Below are 15,398 nucleotides of genomic sequence, written 5' to 3'. Positions count from 1 at the left end.
AAGGAATATTTTTTTGTAATCAATAAAAAATTTAGCAGAGTTTTTTTTATATTTTTAGATATCAAGTTATCGACTTTTCATCCACAATCCTTAATTATCAAATTTCTTACTCATCCTATCATCCAGAACTTCCTCCTCTCATTACATCACAACTTCTCAATAATCAAATTCACACATGTCTAAACAATTCAATATCCCACATTTTCATGGATGCAATCCAAAGAATTATTCTACAAATTATAACTGAAGTACATTACACAATTCAAAGATTTACAGATAAGGACCATTAACGAAATTATAATCGAAATAAATATATAATTAAAGAAGAAATTCATAATTAAGATTATACTACACAAAAGAGAATTCGATAAACTGTTGACGCATTATATTATATAACAAAATGATAAATTCATTCATTACAAAAAGACACCCAACAAAATATAAGAAAACTAATCTACTGTTCAGCCCGATAGAGGGATGTACCTGAAAATTGATTTAATACAATAATTCAATTAGACAGATGAAAAAAAGATATCCATAAAATTCTTTCTACTTTCTTTCTTTTTTTCTTCCTTTTTTTTTGAAAATTTAGTCAAAAGATCATTAAATTAACTTGCTCATCTAGTATTATATATATATATATATATATCAATTAAATTTCAAAATAATCTATGAGTTTGTTTTCTTTTTCTTTTTTCTTTTTTTAATATCAACCAAAAATATAATTATTTCTATCGCTCAATTAACCCGACATTACTTTCACTAATAGATGATTAATTTTCCACCAGTCCATTCAACAAGCACTATTGTCATCAATCCAAAAATTAGTTTAACGTTTCATCCATTCATCAGGTACAAATCCCATTAACCAGGGAAATTAATTCTTCATCTCGCCCATTTGCCAGGGCACTAATTCCATTAAATCAGGAATTAGTTCAGCGATTTACTCATTCATCAAGGTACTAATTAGGGGTGTTCAAAATAACCGATTAACCGAGAAAACCGAAGAAAAATTAACCGAAAAAACCGAACCGAAATGAAAAATCGATTAAACTGATTGTCAAAACCATAAATTTTAACAGGTCCGGTTCGGTTTCGGTTTTGAACCAAAAACCGGCACAAACCGAACCGGACCTATAAAAGCCAAAAGTTACAAAAATCTTCTAGGTATAAATAGTTAAATTACAACCTAACCCTAACAGTTAACATAACTTTACTACCTCTCATTTGTGTCGCCGCCTTGCCCAGAGAAAAAACCAATCTTCCTCTCAAATAATTCTCAATCTTCATTTCCCAGTTTCCCAATCATCCTTTCTGGTGGGTTGTTGAATGAGCTTTCAATGAGAAGATCACATTTTTCAACGTCACATACACATCCAAAGCCAAAGAAAAATTGATGTACAATGATCTTTGCCCATCTTTGTCACTTTGCCCATCTGTCACCTGTATCTTTTTCTTATTCTTATCTTTCCTCCCCTTTCATTCTTAGCTGTACCTCAGACTCCACTACTTTGAGTTCTTGGTCAAGACTCTTTCTTTCACTCCTGCAACTAGAGGCTCTCCTTTCTAAAGCTGCGAAAGGCGTCCCCCTCAGAACAAAGCCCCACCCTTCTTTACCCCCTTTAACGAAAGACCCTCACCCCGCTTCCTATTCATTTGTGGGTCGGGACCCGAGGGCTTTTTTTTCTCAATTTCAAAAATCTCCCAACCGATCTTTCTTGTGGTAAGTATTCGTGATAATGGCTAAGATCGATGGGATTAATGGCAATGGAAACCATGAAGGAGTTGTTTTGGCTGAGATCGTGAAAATTTTAAAGCCTGATTTAATGTAAACCAATTTTAAAAAATCCAAAAAATAACCCATATATGATGGGATTAGGTTTCCCGGTTTTTTACCAAAAAAACCGGATGTAACCGAACCGGACCGGTTCGGTTTGAACCGGTTTTCGGTCCGGTTCGGTTAGTATTTCACAAAATTCATGTAATTCAGTTCGGTTGGTTTTTTGAGTCTAAACCGAACCGAACCGAACCGTGAACACCCCTAGTACTAATCCCATTAACCAGAGACTTAATTTCTCATCATGCCCATTCACCAGGACATTAATCCCATTAATTCAGGAATTAGTTCAACGATTTGCTCATTCACCATGGTTCTAATCCCATTAACTAGGGAATTAATTCCTTATCACGCCTATTCACCAGGACATTAATCCCATTAGTTCAAGAATTAATTCATCACATCACATATCTTATTTTCTAAAGTAAACAATATAATAATTTCATATTTATCAACCACAATTAATCAAATAAAAATATATATTGACCAATAATAAATTCGGGTATCGTGTAATTACCTGATGACTAAGCTCGAGCTGAAATTTCCTGCTGTGGTGTCGGCTTGACAGCCTCTCTTGAATTGACAAGTATATCACATCATTATTCTACTTTCCATATTGAAACACTCAATAAATAAAATCATTCCAATTATCCTTTTATTTGCCAAAATAAAATCATTTTGTAAATTTCCTTCCTATTCTTCCAATTTCCACATTTTAACACAATTCATTTCATCATTCAAATCAATATATATATTCTTTAAATTTATTTATTTAATTTTTACCATAATTTAAATCAAAGAAAAACATAAAAAAATTTCATGATCTATTCACTCTTTAACATTAATATCATCTCTTTCTTACACAATCTCATCATCTTATCAAAACTCTTAAATTTTTATTTTTCCAAAAATCCCTTCTTCAAGAACACCTAAAATTTTGCTTTAATTACCAAAATTTTTTATTTTCTCTACTCACTTCAATAATCTTAACACAATTTCACAATCAATTGTAATTTTCTCTAAAATTTATCATGAACCCTAATTCCTCATTTCACAAAGTTCAATCAATTTAAAACATAAATTCTTCAAGAATCTTATTTAAAAGTGTGAGGACATCTTACCAAGCAATAACCAAAGCTTTAACACTTTTAAATTGATAAATTTTCCTTGCTTGAATATTTTTTTTCTCTCCTGGCCGAATGCTTCCTTCTCTTTGAAAAAGCAAGTTTGTTTTTATTTTTTGTTTCCTTATAGCACACACTCACTTATATATATATATAACTCTCTTTTTTAAATACCTTCCACGTCCCACAATTTTTTCTTCCCCCATACACAAATATAATTACTTAAATTTTTAAAAATACCTTCTATATTCCTCAATAGTAAATTTTATGATTTTTAGGTAAAATTTCATGAATCCTGACACCTGTTTATACCAAATTTTATCTAGGTTATTTCAAATTTCACTCAGTTACTCGTTAGTACTTTTAGTTTCATGAAATTCATTTTCATAAAAATTTTATTCACATTTTCATGTTTATTTATTTATTTATATTTATTTTTTATATATATTTTAACACCCGAACAAAACATTTCAATTCAGATTCTCGAATATATCATCATTTTTATAATTTAATTTATCACTTTCCCTCATTTTTCGTAATCTTGACTTTTATTAATATCAATAATATTACCCGGGATTTTACAGTCTCAGTTGGCACTGATTTTCGCCATAAAAAATGGTTGATTTTTGTTTTAATGAGTTTCATTTGATTAAGAGAGTTCCATTGAAATGTTTTTTGCTCTTGAAATTGCCAAAATATTTATGGTTTTGGGCTGTTTTATTGGTTTATTACATCATAAAAACCATTTTTAGGTGTTTTGGTGTGAACTTTGTTTAAATTTTCATTTTTGGGTAAAAAACCACCCTGCTTAATTTTCTAGTCACCTCTCCAATGGTCAAGAATGGGAAAGTCTCGGTAGGTGACAGGTCGCTTTTCTTTATTTTTTTTTTCAAAAACATTTGGAGCATTTTCAAATAAAAAAGGCCCATACGTACCAACCCTTTTAAAAATGGACTTGATGTGTAGGCCCGACTTACTAGGCCCAAAAGCACTTGATCTATTTCTATATTTTTTTCTAATTTTGTTTTCTTAATTGATTTTTTTTATGTATTTTTTATGTATTTTTTAATTTATATTTAAATTAATAATTTTCTCTCTAAATATTTAGATTGTTTATTTAGTTTTTTTCTAAATAGTGGATATCTTTTACTTATCTTTTATGTATTTAATATCTAGAAAAAATTATTCCAATTCATCTATATGTTTTTTTATATATTTTATATGAATAAACTTTATTTTCATGATGTGTTTATAAAAATAAGAATTATTTGTTCTTGGTAAGAAAAAGTGACCTTTAAGATAAAAAAGAAGAAGAAGGAGAAAAGTGTGCATGAAGATGAAAGTTAAGGTTAAGTATCATATTTATGTATCTTTCACTTTTATTAAAATGATTATTATTTTATTTTATAATTTGTGTGAAAACCCGCTAAATTATAATCTGAGTAAAATAAATAAAGTACCGAATAGATTAAATGAAAGGATTCCAAGTATTGTAATTGGATACAATTGAATAAAATATAAGATGTTAAGGTGAGAATTGAGTAAAAAGAAGAGTTGAGTGGCAAAAATAGAAATGAGAAGAAATGAGGGTCAATGTGTAAATAAGTAAAAGTTAGACTATAAATGCTCCATTTTTTTCTCTTTTAGCCGTGAGCTTCAAAGAAAGAAAGGGGGAAGAATTGTGTGATTTTTCTACTTAAATGCTCATTGATTTCACTAATTAAAGTGAGTAATTAGAGTGAGTAACTTAATTAAACATAAAGAGGGGGTTGATTTTAAGGTGGTTAATGCATTGAAGGAAGGATTTCAAGCTAGGGTTTGAAGAGGGAGAAGAAGAAAACTTGATTTTTCTTGCATTCTTTTCTTAAATCCTTATCAAAGTGAGGTAAATAACATGCTCCAAATGATTAATTCCTTTAATTTTATGTTTGATGAAGGATTATGCAAAATTATGATTATGTGAAATTGTGGTTTTATGTTATAATTTATAGGAATGATGCGAATTATGTTTGAACCATGTTAGAAAGCATGAATTATGATTGGGTAAGTGTTTAATTTTAAGTAAAAGAAACAAAAATTATTTTTCCTCATTTTAATTGAATATTTGGCCAAAAGAGGAATAATTTGGGGGAATTGAGGTTAAATATAATTGTTTGGAAAATATGGGAAGATGAAGGTTTATAAGTGTTGTTATATGAATGAAGTAAGAATTTTTCAAAGAGAAAAGAAAAATCTTCACTTCCTTCCCTAGGTTGTTTTTGGCTAAATAGAGAAGAAAAATTAGATAATGAAGTTTAAATGATATTATTGAGGAGTTTTTGGCTAAATGAAGAAGAAAAATTAGAGAATGGAGTTAAAAAAAAATATTATTGAGGAATCTTACCAAATTGAAGACAATTGATGTTGATAGATTAAATTGTATAGGGACTTTTGTGGAAAAAAGAGAGTAAATGTTTCATAAAGGAGGGTTTTGTTCTCCTTGAATTAAAAGTCAATTAAACTTAATTAAGGGTGTTGGATTTAATCAAAGAATATGTAATGGGTATTAGAATTTTTACCGGTTCGAATGAATAAACAATGACAAAGTAATTTTTGTTGGTACAGAGAAGGCCGCAGGACCTAATCAGCAACAAGGGACATCTTCACACGCACAGACACCAGGTAGGTGTTCGACACCTTGGAGTAATTAATTAGTTTAAAATTTTAATATTATTATTGTAGAATGAATTTTTATAGATTGTAAATTCTAGTGCTAGTTAATGGAAATAATACCCTGGTGAATGGGCAAGCCTTGAAAAATTATTTCCTGGTTACTGGAAATAATGCCCTGGTGAATGGGCAGTTACTGGAAATAATGCCCTGGTAAATAGGCAAGCCTTGAAAAAATTATTTCCTGGTTACTGGAAATAATGCCCTGGTGAATGGGCAGTTACTGGAAATAATGCCTTGGTGAATGGACAAGCCTTGAAAAATTATTTCCTGGTTATTGGAAATAATGCCTTGGTGAATGGGCAATTACTGGAAATAATATTTTGTTGAATGGACAAGTCTTGAAGATCATTTCCTGATTTCTGGAATTTATGCCTGATTGCATGGCCATGTTAAGAAAATTAATTTACAAATTAATGGGAAAGTCACTTTAATGTATATGAATAATTAGTCCTTAATCAATTACTTATTGAAATGTGCAATTGTTTTAATCATGTTTTATGCGATAATGGTTTTAGGTACATCGCACCCTCGATCTGGAAAGTAGATGCTTGGATAAATAATTTTGTTATATGATTAATGTAATTGGAAGAACTAATATTTTGTTGTAATATACTTCAATATCTAAAAATGTAATGTTTAACTTATTATCTTATGTATGATGTAATTTATAATGTTATTATTATTATTAAGTTGAATTATGGTTGGTTGTGTATATATTTGAGCACAAATATAAAAAAAAAGAGACGATGCATGTTAAGAATTTATTAGTTTTATTATAGTATTCTATAGAAAATAGATTTGAGATATTGAAATATGCTTGAGTTTTTTGAAGTCCAAATAATGGGACGAATATTGTGATTGATGTTACAGGTTGAGAAATGATTGAGTCGATAACTTGGTATCTAAAGAATACAAAGGAAACTCTGCCGAAATTTCAGGAAAATTGTATATATATAAAATAAAATAAAAAAAAATTTGTAGCTACGAATATATATCATATATTTTGAGTTTATAATTTGAGACTGTTACAATTTGATTGGCATTAACAACTCTTTATTAGTTTATTAGTTCATATTTTTGTAAGATTTGTTTTTTACATTTCTCAATTAAAAGAATCGTAATACAATGAAATGCACTTGAAACAATGTCCCATTTTTCTACTACATTAAAAATTAACTTAAGATCCTATATGTTGCACGATGCATTAACAACTATTTTTTATATTTATGAACACTTATGGTCCTTACTTTATTTTTATTATATGTAAACATCAACTTTTTTATTCACAATTATAATTTTCTCTTGATTTTTAAAAATATGTTAACAACATTTATATATTTTTTCTTTTGCGTTCAAAACATTATCTAACTCGTAGCAAAGTGAATTAAATAAACGCATCAACATTGTTTTTTTGTATTTATGATTAGGATTTGTTTTTGTTAAAAATGCAATTAAAAAGCATACAAATTTATTTTTTTTGCTAAAAACAATTTTGTGATCCATAGCGAAGTGCGAGTTAAATAACTACCTATATAGCTATAGTAAGTCTTTTAGTATATGTGGATGTAGGAAGCAATGTGTTATATTATTAGTTAGATATAACTTACCTATTCATTATTTAAAAAAACATAAAATAAATAAATATATTAATAGAAAGCTAAAAGAGGTCGGCTGAAATATAATATTTTTGTCCTTTTTTTATTTTGTTTCACATTTTTCAATTAAGAGAATCATGATACAATAAAATGCATTTGAAACACCGTCCTATTTTTCTACTACATTAAAAATTAACTTCCTACATGGTGCGCGTTGCGTTAACAATTATTTTTGTATTTATTAACATATATGATCCCCAATTTATTTTATTATATGTAAACGTCAACTTTTTTTTATTCACAATTATATTTTTTTCTCTCGATATCAAAAAATGCATTAACAACACTTATACATCCATTCTTTTGTGTTGGAAAATATTATCTGACCCATAGCGAAGCGAGTTAAATAAACATGTCAATACCTTTTTTTGTATTTATGATTAGGGTTTATTTTTTTTGTTAAAAATACATTTAAAAAGCATTCATATTTATTTATATTGCTAAAAAACATTTCTGATCCATAGTAAAGTGCGAGTCAAATAACTACTAATATGGCTATAATGAGTGTCTTTTTAGTATATGTGGATGTAGGTAGCAATGTGTTATATTATTAGTTAGATATAACTTACCTATTCATTATAAAAATAAATAAATAAATAAATAAATATATTAATAGAAATCTAAAAGAAATCGGCTGAAACAATATAGTCCCGAGAGGAAATATTGTGAATTCACACAATGTTTACTTTCTCTTTTTTTGTCCTTTTTTTATTCAGTGATTTTTTATGATGAATTGATTAAGATTTGAGATGGGTAATATATTTTTATTTGTTTTTTTTATGGTTATCTTGCTCTCAATAAAACATCTTGATACGATGTTCAATTTCACAAAAAAAAAAAAACAAATTTGTTGTTTGTAAGAAATTGAAAAAGGAGAAGATCAAAATTAAAATAAATAAAAAACCAAAATTTTTTTAAAAAAATATGGTGTCAACTTTGCCTTTAGTTATTTGCTTTTGATCATCTATATTTTTTATATATATAAAAAATTGATCTTTCAATATTATGTTAATTGGAATTTGAAGTTTGTAATTTTATATGAGCATCTAGAACTAAATAAAAAGCCACATCATTGATTTGGTCCTCGACTTTATAAAAAAGAAATTAATTATATTGTTCGAGAAAAAATAAATAAAAAGATCAAAATTGAAGCATGAAAAAAAAAAAGAGGCAATTGTGGCATTGCCTCCATGCCTTGTAATTTTGATAAATTCTTTTTTTGGCCCTGTTAGTTTAGAAATTAAACTTTTTTATTCAAAACTTTATTTTACTTGTATTTTAATTCTTGAGGTTGAGAAAGAAAAGAGAAAATTAGCGAAAGCCAGCAAGGTATCTGCTCGAAAAAACCATTCAACATAAGATTGCTCTGCTAGGAAAACATGATATCAGTATCAAACTTTTGAACAAAGAGTTCAGCATCAAGTCTCAGCCATCTTGAGATTTGAATGCCCAAACATATTCAGATGCTCATAAAATAACATTTTTAATAATGCATTATGCATTAGAAACAGAACATCAAACAAAGAGTTCAGCATCTTACGCATGAAAGTCCACACATTAAACCAAAAGACACACAAATGGCCAAGCAAACATACGCCCTTACTTCTGGAGGCTTGTACGATAATGGGCAAGCAACATTGTTTTTTTTACTATTCACCATCACCATCACCATCACCATCTTCCTCTTCCTCTACTTCTTCTTCTTCTTCTTTCCACCCATTATCCCGGGTCCACTCTCTATTAATGCTTGAATCTTCAGCTACTTCAGATACCTGTAAACCAATCCAAGCATGGCATGCTCATTTAACTTGTAAATCTTATTATTGAGAGAAACAAGAAACAAACACACTAAAAGAGAGGCAAGAAATAAAGTTAAATCAGCAGCACCTCTGAGTGAGCACTCATTGAACCATCTGGTGTAGTAGCAAATTTTGTGGTCAGCTTTGGACATTGATGGACCTTCAACTTCTCCAAACGAGGGAATAAGAAATAATCACACCATCCGAAACTAAAACAGACAATACTTGATAATTGTTGTAGCGACAACTCCTTTAGATTAGGAAGCACTATCTCCTTCTCAACGTTGATAGGTGAAGCTTGATCATCCTGCCCAGGAGACTCTGGAATTATTTCCTTTTCACCATCCTCTTCTCTGATAATATGCTTCAATTGACCGCATTTACTTATGTAAAGTATTTCTAGTTTTGGCAGACTTCGAGCGAGGGACGGTGTGAAGATAAATGTCAGCTTGTCGAGAGAAGTCAACTGCAGAAGATTAAGACTTTGGAGGTTGACATATCTAGGTGGCCCCTTCCATATACATTTGAGCTCAGGTAAACGTGACAGCCCTAACTCTGTTAAAGATGACAGAAGCGGCAGCTCCTTCTCCTCACTACTTCCTTCATCAGGCTCACCTAATTCAAATACCTCTTCCAATGATTTGCAGGTGTAAATGCTCACCGTCCTTAGATTTTTCAGATCTCGCAGCAATTTTGCTGGAAACGGAGCGCGAACATCCCCACAATCGTACACTCGTACACATGCTAATCTTTGTAAGAAGCCGTTTTGCTGCCCATGGACGGCCATCTTATCAGAGAACAATATTATATTTTTTCACTCTCATAAAAACAATTTATATGATGTATAAATAGGAGAAAAAAATAGAAAAAAACAGGATTAAATACTTTTTAGAGATTACATATTATTGTTTTAGTTTTGTTCTTAATTAGAGATAAGTTGAATAATAATTAGATTTTTGTGAAAAAAGGTTAATACAACTCCTAATAATTAGTTTCATGTAAAAAATAAAAATAAAAATAAAAATAAAAATAGTAACTAATATTTTTATTTTAGTTATAAAGTTAATAATTTTTTAAAGATATTGTAATTGACTTCAAAATTTTCAACACAAAATTTATGCTCTTAAATATTAATAATTTTTTTGTGAAGTAATTTGATGTACTTTTGTATAAAAAACATTTTTTATTACGTGCAAAGTTGTTTTAGTGGACAAATTTGTCTAATTTTTATCCAGATAGATTACCTCAAAAGTAGTCAATTTGCTCAGCAGAAGACCCCTCATGTCAGGCAGATGTTGCAAGCGTAATGATTTCAAATTTGTGAACCCCTGCATCAAAAGAAATTTTGTGCACTTTTGAACTATATAATTTTGGTAAATAGGTGAACGAATTGTCCATATAAACTTCAGCAAAAGAACTTATCAACAAAAGGATAGAAGTAGACATGGAAACAAGGCATGGGAATATGAAATCAGAAGCTGCAGGACTGAAACAATCAACTCAATATTAGCAGATGGAGGTTTATCTTCCTCTTCAAATACTTCCATTAATTGGGGGAAGAGCCTCATTTTCACTCAAACTGGGAAAGCATAAAGATTGAAAAATCTAGGTAGGATTTCATTACAATAATTAATTTCTCACTTCTTAAGCCCTCTATCAAGAGACAAGGAATGATACAATTAGACAACTCCTTTTCAATTTAGTGGATGGCTAAAGGATTTATCTCCACTTATCAATTACTTTAGTTTCAGAAATTTGAAGGAAGAAATCAACATGTATTGAAGTTGACAATTTAGATTAAAAAGGAAAAAAATTATTGGAGAAATATAAAGGACGTACTTGGAGCTGTGCAAACAAATTTCCCAATTCTTTGTGGCCATCAATTTCTAGAATTTGCAAGGAAGGCAATTGGGCAGCAAAATTCTTTGGAGCAAAGAAGCTGCAATTTGAAATAGACAATTTTCTTAGCTTAGGGAACTTGATGATGGCATCTCTGGTGAGTGTATCTCCTTCTACACTGTAAAATAATTGCTTTAAATTATGAGCATTAAAAATCCGCATCTCTTCCAGGTTCAGAAGGCTTGGAGACACAGAGACAGGGAGGACATATTCCAGTTTACCACAGTCTTCTATGCTGATAGTTTTTAATTTTGGGAAGCCGGAAGACTCTGGAATTATTTCCCTTTCACCATCCTCTTCTCTGATAATATGCTTCAATTCACTGCATTTACTTATGTCAAGTCTTTCTAGCTGTGGTAGACTCTGAACGAGGAACGGTGTGAAGATAAATGTCAGTTTGTCCAGAGAATCCAAATACAGATCAGCAAGACTTTGGAGGCTGACATGGCTGGTAGGCCCCTTCCATATGCATTTGAGCTCAGGTAACTGGTACAGCTGTAACCTGGTTAAAGATGATGGAAGCGGCAGCTCCTTCTCCTCACTGCTTCCTTCATAAGGCTCACCCAATTCAAATACCTCTTCCAATGATTTACAGCCCCAAACAATCACCTCCTTTAGATTGTTCAAAGCTCGCAGCAATTTTGCTGGAAACGGAGTGCGAACATCCCCACAATCGTCCACTCGTACAAATTCTAATCTTTGTAAGAAGCCGTTTTGCTGCCCATGGACGACCATCTTATCAGAGAACAATATTATATTTTTTCACTCATAAAAACAATTTACATGATGAGAAAAAAAAAAAGAAAAAACAGGATTACATACTTTTTAGAGATTACATATTATTGTTTCAGTTTTTTTCTTAATTAGAGATCAGTTAAATAATAATTAGATTTTTGCGAAAAAAGGTTACTACAACTCCTAATAATTAGTTTCATGTAAAAAATAAAAATAAAAATAGTAACTAATATTTTTATTTTAGTTATAAAGTTAATAAATTTTTAAAGATATTTTAATTGAATTAAATATTTGAACACAAAATAAGCTAATATGATTTCTATGATTAATTGTTGGTATTAAGTTTCTTATATTTATATATGTTTAGATAAAACAAAAAAAATAAGCAGTGACGAAGAAAGAATAAATCTAACAGATAATATAAATTACGTAAACCATGAGGCAGTTAAATCTAACAGATAATATATTTCAAATGAGGCAGTTAAATCTAACAGATAATATGTTCTTCCATATGATTAATTTTTAATAACGCAAACAACAATGAGGCAGTTAAGTTTCTTATATTTATATATGTTTAGATAAAAAAACAAATCATAAAAAAATAAAAATGAGCATTTATCAATTACTTTACTTTTAGAAATTGGGAGGAAGAAAGAATAAATTATCGCAATTGACAATTTAAATTAAGTGGAGAAATATAAATTACGTACTTGTAGCTGTGCCAACCAATTACCCACTTCTTCGTGGCCTTGAATGGCTAATTCTTGCAAAGGCAATTGAGCATCAAAATTCCTTGGACCTAAAAAGCTGTAATTTGATCTGAGCCCAAGAGACAATTCTCTTAGTTGAGGGAACTTGATGATGCCATCTCTGTTATGTGACAAAGAGACTGGGAAGACATATTCCAGTTTATCACAGAAAGATATGTTGATATTTTTTAATTGTGGGAAGCGAGGAGACTCTGGAATTATTTCCCTTTTACCATTCTCTTCTCTGATAATATGCTTCAATTCACTGCATTCACTTATGCGAAGGCTTTCTAGCTTTGGCAGACTATAAACGAGGAACGGTGTGAAGATAAATGTCAGTTTGTCAAGAGAATACAAATTCAAAAGAGTAAGACTTTGGAGGCTGACATGTCTGGTGGGCCCCTTCCATATGCATTTGAGCTCAGGTAACCGTGACAGCTGTAACTCTGTTAAAGATGACAGCAGCGGCAGCTCCTTCTCCTCACCCAATTCAAATACCTCTTCCAATGATTTACAGCTGTCAATAACCACCTCCTTCAGATTTTTTAAACCTTGTCGCAATCTTGCTGGAAACAGAGTGAAAACATCTCCACAATGCCTCACTTCTACAGATTCTAATTTATGTAAAAACAATTGCTCAAATATCTTCGCATTTAAGGATGTACCACCCAAACTTAAGGAGGTTGGGTATCGATCCCTAAACATTCTATAATATTCATTAGCATCCCCTAATATTATATCATATTTGCGCAAGCTAACTGGAAAAACAAAATCTCTAGGAATGCATTCAACCTTCGGTATCCTCAATGATAACACGGCTAACTGAGACAACGAATTTAGTTCTGTTAGGCTTGCATTCATTCCTCCTGTGCTTGTCCCATCAACATCCCATTCCTCAAAGCTGTATTCCCCAATCAACAATTCTTCTAACTTCTTCAACCTTCCAATCAAATTCACATGGATCCTTCTTAGCCTTTCACAACCTGTCACATCCAACAACCTTAACTCCTTGAGCTCTCCTATTTCATCAGGTAGTTCTTCAATGGTTGAGCACCACTGAAAAACAAGAATCTTAAGTCTCTGCAGCTTTCTCAACCAAATGAGGTCCTTGCATCCACACCTGATCAACACCAACGATTGAAGTTTCGTTGAGAGTTCAAGTGATTGCAATGACAAACGCCCTCCCTTCAGAGACAAAACTTCAATTTCTTTCATCCCTTCAAAAAACCTCTGTGGAACATTCAAACCATCATCCAGTTCTAATAATAGAAGTTTGAGCTTTGGACATTCCAATCCTTCAGGAAGTTCGGTTAGTTTATTGCCCATTAACGAAATTGTTGTGCAAGCTTCAAAGCTTTTGATACTCATCGGCCATTCCTTCAACCCAATGCCAGCCTTTACCATGAATCCATATTCTTTTGATGACGCTATCCGAATAGCAACATCACGAACCAAGTCATGCATTTTCACGTGTTCATCATTTTCAGTGTCCAACAGCATGCAACAATCTTTGAGTTTTTTTATTTCCACATAAACTCCTTTCTTTGCATCTCCAATGGACTCCACATCTTGATGTAACTCATACCCAACTGCGTATCTCGTCAAGTCCTCGATTGGAATTTTGTAATCTTCTGGAAATAAACAACATATCAAGAAACATAACTTGGTTTCCTTGCTCTTCAAATAATCATAGCTCAACTTAAGACATGCATATGCAGTTCTTTGTTCATCAATGTGTTCCATGTCCGGAAATTGAGAGTTTTTTAGCTGTCTAAATGCTACTTCCCACTCAACTTCAGATTTACCTCTTAGAGCCCTTCCCACTGTCACAAGTGCTATAGGCAAGCCTTGGCATTCTCTCGCAACCTCCCTTGCCACTGTGTTCAAGGTAGAGTCCCCATCACGTAAACCTGCATTGATTCTGAATAAAACCATTGCTTCATCTTCACTTAAGATTCTTAAAAGCACTGTTTGCTGGCACTCCATAGAAGAACATATGGCTTGAAGACGTGTTGTTAGAAGAATTTTACAACCCCTGTGATCATCACCAAATGGGATCCCTACCTCTTTCAAGTCAATATATTTCCAAACATCATCTAGGATTATAAGCATCTTCTCTACTTCCTTCAGTCTATGCCTTAATCGATCTGCTCTCCCTTCTCTACTCTTTTCTTTAAAAACCAGACCTAACTTATCTGCCAGTCGATCCTGGATGTCTGTGACATTTGGATTCTGGGACACCGTAGCCATCAAAACTTCAGGAAAAAGCTGCAACTCTTTGGCTCTCCTGCCTACTTCTTTCACCAGGGTGGTTTTACCCACCCCTCCCATGCCGCACAGTCCGATCATATTGACTTTGTCATCTTTGAGAGCATCCATAATCTGTTCGAAAGCTTCTTCTGACGATTTTGAGGGCGTGAATTCCTTTGATGGGAGAAATTCTATGGGCTGAGGATGAGCTATGTCGGACACTTTTGTAAACTTTGTGCTATTTTCTAAAAGTTTTCTGAAAGTCTCCGACTTCTTGGCCAGTGCCTTGCTTAACTTGAATTGTCGCATGCAGTTTGGGCACCAAGTAAAGCATTTGCCATTTTTTCCTATTTCATTTTCCAAGGGCTTCGCACCTTCAATTTCGTTGTTTGCATCTTCCAGCCACTTTCTGACACCTTTCTTAATTTCTTCAGCATTCCTTTCAGCATCTTCGACATCTTTTTGCAGACCATCTAGTGCTAAAGCAAGGTTCTCCTTTTGTTCTTTGAATTCTTGAGCAAAATTGTTGAAACAGAACATGTAACGGAACTGCCTTCCTACTGGTTCCACCATGAGTTCTGCTAGCATAGCTATAATGGATCCACCAGCACTTTCGATAGCCATTTTCCACAGGTCTG

The 15,398-nt window shown here is 31.7% G+C and overlaps 1 protein-coding gene and 1 long non-coding RNA gene across 2 annotated transcripts; one reads left to right on the top strand and one right to left on the bottom strand.

The window, feature by feature from the left end:
- The first annotated feature begins 4,626 nt into the window (after window positions 1-4,626).
- LOC133690981 (uncharacterized) lies at window positions 4,627-6,385 on the top strand. The gene is made up of 3 exons (XR_009841558.1): window positions 4,627-4,846; window positions 5,566-5,622; window positions 6,189-6,385. It is a non-coding gene; the product is annotated as an uncharacterized LOC133690981 (long non-coding RNA).
- A 2,310-nt stretch (window positions 6,386-8,695) lies between these two features.
- LOC133706152 (disease resistance protein At4g27190-like) lies at window positions 8,696-15,395 on the bottom strand. The gene is made up of 5 exons (XM_062131629.1): window positions 12,472-15,395; window positions 10,967-11,743; window positions 10,372-10,455; window positions 9,216-9,896; window positions 8,696-9,100 (listed from the first exon to the last, which is right to left on the bottom strand). The coding sequence occupies exons 1-5, from the start codon at window positions 15,382-15,384 to the stop codon at window positions 8,978-8,980; spliced, it is 4,578 nt and encodes a 1,525-aa protein (XP_061987613.1). The 5' UTR covers window positions 15,385-15,395; the 3' UTR covers window positions 8,696-8,977.
- Between the last annotated feature and the right edge of the window lie 3 nt (window positions 15,396-15,398).

This window comes from Populus nigra, chromosome 1 (genome assembly GCF_951802175.1).
Source record: "Populus nigra chromosome 1, ddPopNigr1.1, whole genome shotgun sequence".
Taxonomy (NCBI): Eukaryota; Viridiplantae; Streptophyta; class Magnoliopsida; order Malpighiales; family Salicaceae; genus Populus; species Populus nigra.
The sequence above is the reverse complement of the archived record's forward strand: the minus strand, read 5'-3'. Positions and strand labels throughout refer to the sequence as shown.

Bases quoted from the DNA above. Each gene is read 5' to 3' on its own strand.
- LOC133706152 (XM_062131629.1), bottom strand. From the start codon at position 15,384: ATGGCTATCGAAAGTGCTGGTGGATCCATTATAGCTATGCTAGCAGAA. The intron at 11,744-12,471 runs GTACGTAATTTA...GTCCATGGGCAG, and splicing joins ATTGGTTGGCACAGCTACAA to CAAAACGGCTTCTTACAAAG. The intron at 9,101-9,215 runs GTGCTGCTGATT...ATTGGTTTACAG, and splicing joins CAATGAGTGCTCACTCAGAG to GTATCTGAAGTAGCTGAAGA.